This window comes from Ylistrum balloti, unplaced genomic scaffold, assembly GCF_031769215.1.
Source record: "Ylistrum balloti isolate Yb309-2 unplaced genomic scaffold, AGI_CSIRO_Ybal_v1 Utg371580, whole genome shotgun sequence".
In the NCBI taxonomy this organism is placed as follows: domain Eukaryota; kingdom Metazoa; phylum Mollusca; class Bivalvia; order Pectinida; family Pectinidae; genus Ylistrum; species Ylistrum balloti.
Window position 1 is genome coordinate 92,182 of NW_026782812.1, and position 9,484 is coordinate 101,665.

Consider the following 9,484-nt stretch of genomic DNA (forward strand, 5'->3'; position numbering starts at 1 on the left):
GTACGTAAATCATGTATGATCAGAACTCGCATACAGTACCGATTTTAATCACGTTTAAAGTTCTCATTGAATCACCACACACCGATAAAAGCAGGAAACTGACACTATTTAATATTCACAATAAACAATCACATCTCTGCTAGTCTTATTTCAGGTCTACGAAGTCCTCGCAAGCTGTATCGGTATAATGTGATTACACGATTTCCTGTTTTTTTCAGCGTCAATATGTTCCTCATAATTCTCTGCTAATGTTTCTAGTGATATAAATTAATAGCATTCCTATCTATATCGCTGTTCTGCAGTTATCACTGATACAATTATCTCTTTCGTTTGAACAATATTACTGATATATTTGTGTAACGTTGTTTATCAAATTAGAACCACGGAAAGTTAAAGCAGGCATAAGGAAATTATCCAACCAATAGTATTTCTTCAGATCTTGACCCGGGAGGTGAGATGGTGGATTAAGCCCTGTCTCTTCAATCGTGTATTTAAAAAGAAGAAATAAGACTGAAAATTTAGATCTTTTGGATATGTCTGATTCAGCTAGTAGTTCTATGCAAATATGTATGGGCTGACAGTCAAGATAGATGATCATCGGCCTATCTTTCGTAAACAAGCCTTCTAGTAGGTATCGTTTTTTTACCTTTAAATAGATTAATGCTATCTTAGAATATTGTGACCAACACTGTGTATCAAACACTTCTCCATCCATATATTGTTAGTAAAACCTCTTATAAATGTGCTAAAAATAGAGCAATATTCGATAAGGTTTCTTTGTTTAGACATTATCAGTATATCGCATTAGACTTGTACACATACTGAAGCGGATGGACACCGAGTAGGAATGATAAGTGCTCGCTGGACAATATGATTACAATGGTTCAAAGTTTCATCTCATCCGTTGTGGATGATCGATACATGATGTTAAATGAGAGGTAGATAAACAGGTATACGTACAAAATGTATTAAAAACGTGAAAAGAACATGTGATTTGCGCCATTTTGTGGATCTACCTAAGACATTGTTTGTTCTTCGTTAAACATAAATGATGCGAGTTGCAATAATTGGAGCTGGGGCTAGCGGACTTACAGCCATCAAATGTTGTCAGGACGAACGATTTGTGCCTACGTGTTTCGAGAGGACAAACGACATAGGTAAGACAAGGAAATGTTTGTTTTCGTTCCTGTTATAACTCCTCGTTATTGTTAAGTTTTTCCGTGTGGCTTTTGTTCAATAAAAACAATTATAATTGTTCTCGTTAGTCATATGCTAGCCACAAATGGAACATGATCTTCAAATGTTTTAGTTGTAAGGGTTACCGGTTGATGGCCCTAATGACCTTGGCGGGACGTTAAGGATGTCATAATATTGTAATAAAAGTTGTAAAGTAGTTCTGTCTTTTGTCAATGTAAAAACTTTTGAATTAATTTCAATTATTATTTCATTTTGTTTGCTGAAACAGTATGATCAGAATAGCCAATGCAATAATTAGCGTCAGGATAATGAATTCCCGCCTTGTCATAAAGGCCTTTTTCTACGTATAAGTAAACTCATATTGAAATTTACTTGGGGAGCAAAGATGATATGAAACAAATAAGGATTATCTCCCTTTCTCCTATCAAGAGTGCCTGCGTGAACGTGTCAGATTAATTCACAAATGACAATGTAATACTGTGTGCTCTTTTCACCAAAGGAGGTCTTTGGAACTACCAGAGTGAAGTTCGGGAGGACCAGGGAAGTGTGATGCAATCAACGGTCATTAACACTTCTAAGGAAACCATGTGTTTTAGTGATTTCCCTGTACCAAAAGAGTTCCCTGTCTTCATGCACAACACATACGTACAAAAATATCTGAAGATGTATGCTGATGCACACCAGTTGCATCGACACATCAGATTCAACACAGAGGTATCATACATCAATAACGTACAATAAGATTAATCATCCGTTTGGTGATATCAAAGTAGCCAAAGAGAAAGCAGTATCATGTTGCAGTGGTACAAAGATTGGTCCAAAAATGTAAATAAAGTTTTATTAAGTATCATTGCCTTGGATTATCAAACTTAATTGGTATGATTTGATAAATTAATTGTAAAAATAAATACGGTACTGGTGAGATATATGTCTGCCATTTATTTATCATATATTAATATATTGATACTATAAGGTCATTCACCTGAACCAAGCTGATGATTTCGAGGATTCCGGCTGTTGGGTGATTACTGTCCTGGACAGGAAGACTGGCAAAACGACCAAGATGGTTTATGACGCAGTGCTAATTTGCACAGGTCATCACGCAGCCCCTCATGTCCCGGACTTCAATGGGATTTCTGACTTTAAAGGCGAGGTCATGCATTCTCGTGACTACAAATCTCCCCTCCATTACGAAAATAAACGTGTCGTGGTGGTGGGCATCGGCAATTCTGGTGGTGACGTCGCCGTGGAACTCAGCCGTGTAGCATCACAGGTACATGTTGCTGGGTATGGAGGGCTGTAAATAAAGTTATATGAAGACAAATTTTGATATTTACATCGAAATAAATAGTTTTCATCTGTAGAAGTTTTAATCAATTACAAGTGGTGTATTTAATTGCTTTACTACTTTAGATGTTCGTCTGATCAAACAGTTTCCTGCCGGAAAGGTAGTAATGACGATGTCAATGTTGCTATTTCACGTTGTTCGAGGAAGTAATGAAATTGAGACAAATGCGTAATACGTAGACACTTTTACCATAGATTCAGGAGTGGAATAAATAGTTCAATTTTCATGACTTCTCTGAAATAAATCTTCCTTGCTCAAAGCTTTGTGTATTTCTTGCCATACCTTCCCCTCCCCTCCCTTTTCAAAATAAAAGCAAATATGGGATGGATGTAATATTAAAAGCACTCACTTTTGAAAATTAACGGTATTTATGTCTTCAGTAATCATTGTTTTATAGCAACATGCACTTATTGTACTGATACCTGATCAATATTAATTTCTAAATGGTAGGTATATCTCAGCACAAGACGAGGGGCATGGGTTCTCAATCGTGTTGGGACCAATGGACTGCCCATAGACTTTACTCACTCGCGGCTGGTTGTCTGGGCAAATAACCTATGCCCCTTGTGGATCAAGGCGCCAATAGCACGTTATCGTTTGAACTCAAGATTTGATCATGCCGCTTACGGATTAAAGCCAAAACATTCATTCTTCGGCCAACATCCCACGGTCAATGATGATCTCCCAAATCGTATAGCCAGCGGATCCATTATCATCAAGACGGATGTAAAACGTTTTACGGCGACTGGGGTAGGGTTCACCGACGAAACATTTGCAGATAACATTGATTTAATTGTTCTAGCCACTGGATATGTAATAGGATTTCCATTCATGAACACGTCTGTGCTGAATGTCCGACAAAACAATGTAGAACTGTATAAATATATGTTCCCACCTAATCTGAAGAAGAAGACTTTATGTGTCATAGGATGTGTGCAACCTCTGGGAGCTTTGATGCCAGTGTCAGAGTTACAGTGTCGCCTCGCAACAAGAATATTCAAGGTCAGTATGTCCATATACCGAAACAGGTTTACATATTTCTTTAACAAGCATGTGTGTCAATATTGTAAGTAAAGAATTGACAGGAACTGGCAAAATAAAAGTAAAACCAATGTATTTGTTTCGAGAAATACGATTTGGTTTAGATGGCTGTTTATTTTTTCAGGGTCATGTCCAATTATCGTCCAGTAAAGCGATGAGGGATGACATCAGGCGGAAGCGAGATGACATGAGTAAAATCTATGTGAAGTCTTTACGTCACACAATACAAGTAGATTGGATCCCGTATATGGACGAGCTGGCAACACTTGTCGGCTGTAAACCCAACTTACGTACGTAATCACACTTTCATTGTATTTATTTAATTGTTCATTTTTACTTCCGGTGTTCAAGCCTTTTGAACAATGGTAAATTTTCAAAGGAATACATCTTTTCTTCAAAGAGGCAAGATAGCATAAAAGCCTCCCCTAGGTAGCGATTTTGAACGCTTGTAAGCCCTAAATCATTACATAATGGGCTATTCAAATCGTCCTACCTCCATCTTTCTAAAGTATCATATCCAGGTCACCCTTGGTCCCTAGTTATACCCATTTGATTAAATAATGAAAGTTAGAGCTATTTCTCAAGTCGTACAAGAATCTTTCTCAGTAATCATATCTAGGTTCTGGCAAACTACAAAAATAATGCTGGTTATTATTGTTTTTAGAAGAACAGACTGAAGTTTTTTAAATTAATTTTCTAACACTTCTGTTACTGATATCATTTGTTGAATACACAAATTTAAGTACAAAGCAATGTATGAATTTTGCGATGAATAACACTGAAACGTTGTTACCATATCGTCAACCATTCCCAACACATACATTTTTACAGAGGAATCTAGCTGCAAAGCTAATGACACCGGTATTTAATTTATTGTAATGACGATTAACGAGTATTCCTATTATTTGCTGTAGCCTTATTATCTACGTCATATGAAACACGTGATGCATTGCGACAAAGTGTATAACCAATGCCTTAACGCATATGATCGTCGTTTAATACTTCACGTCGCCATCGACAAAGAAAACACAAAAATCAAGCCCATAGTAGGTCAAAGACATGACTAGAGCTCACACCTTTCGGTCATTTTGATTTTTTCTGATTGATCTCATAATCAAACAAGTATAACAAGGGACCAGAGCGAAATTACACAAAATATTTGAGAAGGTTTGATCTTGTTCCTCTTTAAAAACATTGATAGCAAATTTTCATTGGCGAGATCCAAAATGGCCGCCATTCAGCAATTCTGGTGTTAACCAAAATGGTGTTCATCCGTGACAGAGACCTTTCAAGCGACCCTACCAGTCATATATGAATATCATAATATGTCTAAATGTATCATAGTTTTGTCGAAATCATTGTCTGTTTCGGTCATGTAAAACAACACTTGAATCTATGGTTCTGGGTGTTTTGGTACAGTAAGGTGAATTATCAAACATCTGATGATAATTGTTTGTTGGGTTTACGCGTACGAATATCCTAGAGATGGAGAGTGCAACAGCCAGATAGCACATTGCAGACAATGTTGACAAACTAAAGGATTTGCCTTTGTTTCTTTAATGTCATGTTAACGGCTCTAATTTTTTACTCAAACCATTGATAATGTGTGGTATGATTTGTGTCTCGGTTATGGCAGTTTACACCAAATATTATCATTATCCATGGATATCTCATATAAATATATATCTGTCAAGTACAACTATTTTTCTGTTTTGCAGTGTACTTATCTATAAAAGATCCAAAATTGGCATGGAATTGTTTGGTAGGGCCATGCACTCCTTACCAGTTCCGACTCCATGGACCGGGAAAATGGGAAGGAGCCAGAGATGCTATTTTGACTGTAAAAGAACGAACGTTATATCCATTAAAAACAAGACCTCTCGGATTTGTGCCAAATCCATCTCAGGTTGGCTTTGCACTGTTCTCTTATTCATTCATGATACTGTACATCATGTTGATTTGGTTATTGTTCGAAAAATAATTTCAAATTATCCGGTCAACATTTTCTGTATTTTAAGACTTTCAAGTGATATTCAACAATTGTTCCTTATCTATTTAAGTCTTTGTTGATGATGATGATGATGATGATGATGATGATGATGATGATGATGATGATGATGATGATGATGATGATGATGCATGGGAAAGTGTGTTGCACATGTAGATTTTAACATCTGTAAAAATTATGAAACTTTTCAAAAATAAAAGAAATACAAAAAAAAAGTCTTTGTTGTACTTTATCATTATGATGTCATATATGTTGTTTCCGTTGATTCCAGATCAAACACACAATAAGCATTGTGTTGGCTAATTAGGCATCTTACCGTCATAATATGACGTTTATGATGTTTATAAACTTTGAAGAGAAACATTTTATAACCTGTTTTCCTGCAAGTCTCTCTCATTTATAACGTCAATAGTTGTCATTACTATATAGCTCATTTGACGGTGAGCCGTCGTTGTATGGCCAAATTGATGACGTTTTCTACGGTCATGTTTTCTTTAGTATTTATCGTATCTTCAAGAACTATTTTCATTGTGTAAATTCTATCGAAATATTGTCATGTAAATATAATAAATGTAAGCGTACTACTTGTATGTTAGAGTCGACGTGATAACCGGTCCTGACATTTTCTGTCTGATCAGCACAACTGGTGTCAAGACTTAAAGACTCGAACATTCATTTTGCAGTGTTTGGAGATAAATGATTTATTTATATGTAATACATAATCCATGAAAATATCAGACAAGTAGGTTTATTGTTCACAAAGTATTGTTAAGACGAACTGTCGACATTCATTGATCATAATATACATTTTACAACACATGGAATAAAATAAACCATTAAATATATTCCAAAGCCTGCTTTCAAACTTTATGCATCTCTCGTCAATTCTGATACCAACAATTACTGTTGTTGTCGTCAATACACGTATTACCCTTGTTAAAATGGGGACGATTTAATGGAATAAAATAGTTACGCCCGAATCTATCATGTGAATGCATTCTTCTTATTAAATAAAAAAATAGTTCGGGTATATTCAACTCAATATGAAAGATTACATATTAAATGACAGGAAATCTGGTCTCCTACGTCCATTTTGGCATGAAGGTGTATAATGGTATAAAGTCTCTGGCCTGGATTCTTATCGCTATGTTGTTTCATAGCTCTTAAAAAATAATTGGAGAGACGACCACTGTGCGGATACAGTTTATATAGAGAACGGTGTATTTAAAACTGTTCGCGAATCCCTTTAAAAGAATAAAAATGCACATCCTCGTTCTGGGATTATTGTTTCAAATTCTTAATTGAAGACTGTGAATGGTTTTGTATATATATTAATGGCCTTCTTAAGTGGCCTAAATATTTCGACTTCAATGAATTGTAACTTTGTGAACACTTGGGGAAAAAAAGAAATGATTTTTTTAATAATACATGACAACATTTATTGAACTTCAACTGAGGTTTGAGATTATCAGTCATTTCGAAGCAACAGACTCGTGGAAATGGGACAATGATTACTTACTATCGGTGATTCAAGAGTGAAGAATATTGATAAAGATAGGTTAGTTCAGGTTGTATTTTTATTGCCTGTTTGTTTTGTTTTAGGTATATTTTGCTTTTTGTTTTTTTGTATTTTATTTTGTTAATCCAGTGTTTATTCATTCAAGAAGATTAATCATCATTGGTCGCAATGGTAATTTTACAGGCTTCTACGATTTGAATAATTCATTAACATGTTGAAAAGAAGATTTCAACAGAAATTTCCACAGGAGTCCATGCCGAGAGTGTTTTATCAATGTACATCTTCTCAATCAGATCAGACCACTTTTTAATCGTATCTATGCAGGTAGCTTTATGTGGTAGAACTTACTTCATAAACCAAAACTACATTGAAACTAGATAGGCTATAACATTTTCATTTTGTTATTCCGGTATATTTATGGCATGATTTAAAACAACTCCATACAAGTATTCACACTGCAAATTACCTGAGCGAATAATTCACTTTAACTGATCATTATATTATTAAATAAAGGAGCACGACAATCTCCAAAATAAATATTTCTCGTACGGGGAAGGTACGGGTATCTTGATGATAATAATATCATATCAAAATATGTTGCTAGTTGATTTCTGAAGTTGTACTGGATATATATATTTTATACTATATTTTAATTGTTTTTCATATTTTTTTAGGGCGGAAAAGGGGGCGGATATAGATATTGTTGGTAATATGTCGAAAGCCCCAGCATGATTCTTTATAATGTAAGCATGTGATATTAAACTTTTGTATTGGAGAAGCTATGGACACAGATAATCAGATGCAGTGCTGCTATGTTCATCCATAGGTTATTTCGGAAAGGTGACAAAGCAGGACTGTTGGTTATCAACATGTAATGAAGTGTACACATGTACAACATCTCTCATCATAACTTGTATAATTGTTACTTATTCACAAATTATATATGTACCACTTTCTTTAATTGTTTTCAAATATGTATATTTCATTAGGAAATCATCCCACATAGAAAGAATAAGTTCACTGATGCAATTAAAAAAACCAATTATTTTAAGTCGTCAGTGTGGTATTTGCCCCAAGCCTTGACGCTGTACCCTAGTGAAGGTCAACAACACTTATCATAGCACATTTTGATATATGTCAGGTGTACTTTGATAAAATTTCTACTTGTGCTATAAACGTGATAAAGTCGCACTGCTTTCTTGGTGTTTCAGATTAATTAACTTAACAAATTAAGAAAGTGACTTCACGTCATGTTGGGATATCAGATTTTACAACTGTTATATAATTGTTTAATATTCAAATCTGCTATGATGAAATTACATTCCTGGTGGAGGATCGAGAAATAAACAAAGAAATTAAACGATATTTAACAGTACGACATCGGCAATAAAACAGAAAGTAAACATCAAGATTCATAAGATTATAATTGGCTATTTTACAATGTAGTGTGACGATGACAACGATAACGATGTCGATTACATATATATATATATATTATATAATACATATATACGTCACGGGTAACCCATTTCAATTCATAGTGCAATGTGTGACTACGGTGTGCATGCTTGTAAAGCGTGACATCGCGTCGGTTTAAGATGAAGAGACCGCATTTTTGGGATATTGTATGCCAATGTCATATAACATGGAAAGGTGCCCTATTCAAGTAAATAACACTCCGACTGACCTTGGCATGCAGGCATACAAGGTACATCATGCAATAGTCCTGGTCATTTAACCAACGGAAGGCATGCATGAGTGGAATTATACTGAATCAGTCTTTGCTCAAACCCGGAATATGAATACTTATAGTTATTTAACTAGATAAAATCAAGGGCGAAGGATTTAATGCTCGTACAGTTTCTAATTTTACTACTGCTAATGTTTCGCTAGTTATTATAAATCGTTAAGAAGCCGACCCAAAAACAATTAATTCCAAAAATGTAAATCCAGTTCTAGAAAGACAAGACAAGATTTAAGCTAATGAGAATGTCTGTAAGTTATTAATGTAAAGATATAAAAAGTATTGGGTATCTTGATGAATTTCTGACATATGTTGTAATAAACATATATTTCTTCCATATGAGTATATCATAATGTAATTTAAAACAGACACTTTGGTTGATTTTATTTTTATTATATGGTTTGAAATTGTGATATACAGATATACACACATGTAATTGTGTGTGTTTGTGTGTGTGTGTAAGGGGGGGGGGGTAAAGGAGGGGGAGGTTGTGTGCGTGTGTTTGTAATATCATCAGCGTAAATGCGCTTCATTCATGTTTCCCTTACAGTTAATGTCGGTTTGAAATAAATAGATAGGATTTTAGCCATACGTGTAAGTTTCCATTAATGTTTATTTGGTTGGATC

At 34.9% G+C, this 9,484-nt stretch overlaps 1 protein-coding gene across 1 annotated transcript; it reads left to right on the forward strand.

The window, feature by feature from the left end:
- The first annotated feature begins 1,016 nt into the window (after window positions 1–1,016).
- Window positions 1,017–5,567, forward strand: LOC132563087 (flavin-containing monooxygenase 5-like). Its single transcript, XM_060227845.1, has 6 exons — window positions 1,017–1,157; window positions 1,697–1,911; window positions 2,171–2,470; window positions 2,996–3,547; window positions 3,711–3,876; window positions 5,305–5,567. Exons 1-6 carry the CDS (start codon window positions 1,049–1,051, stop codon window positions 5,565–5,567), a joined length of 1,605 nt encoding a protein of 534 aa, XP_060083828.1. The 5' UTR covers window positions 1,017–1,048.
- The last annotated feature ends 3,917 nt before the right edge of the window (window positions 5,568–9,484 follow it).

Excerpts from the sequence above, each read along its gene's own strand:
- LOC132563087 (XM_060227845.1), top strand. The coding sequence starts at position 1,049 with ATGATGCGAGTTGCAATAATTGGAGCTGGGGCTAGCGGACTTACAGCC. Across the intron at positions 1,158-1,696 it reads CGAGAGGACAAACGACATAG|GAGGTCTTTGGAACTACCAG; the intron begins GTAAGACAAGGA and ends TTTTCACCAAAG. Across the intron at positions 3,548-3,710 it reads TCGCAACAAGAATATTCAAG|GGTCATGTCCAATTATCGTC; the intron begins GTCAGTATGTCC and ends TTATTTTTTCAG.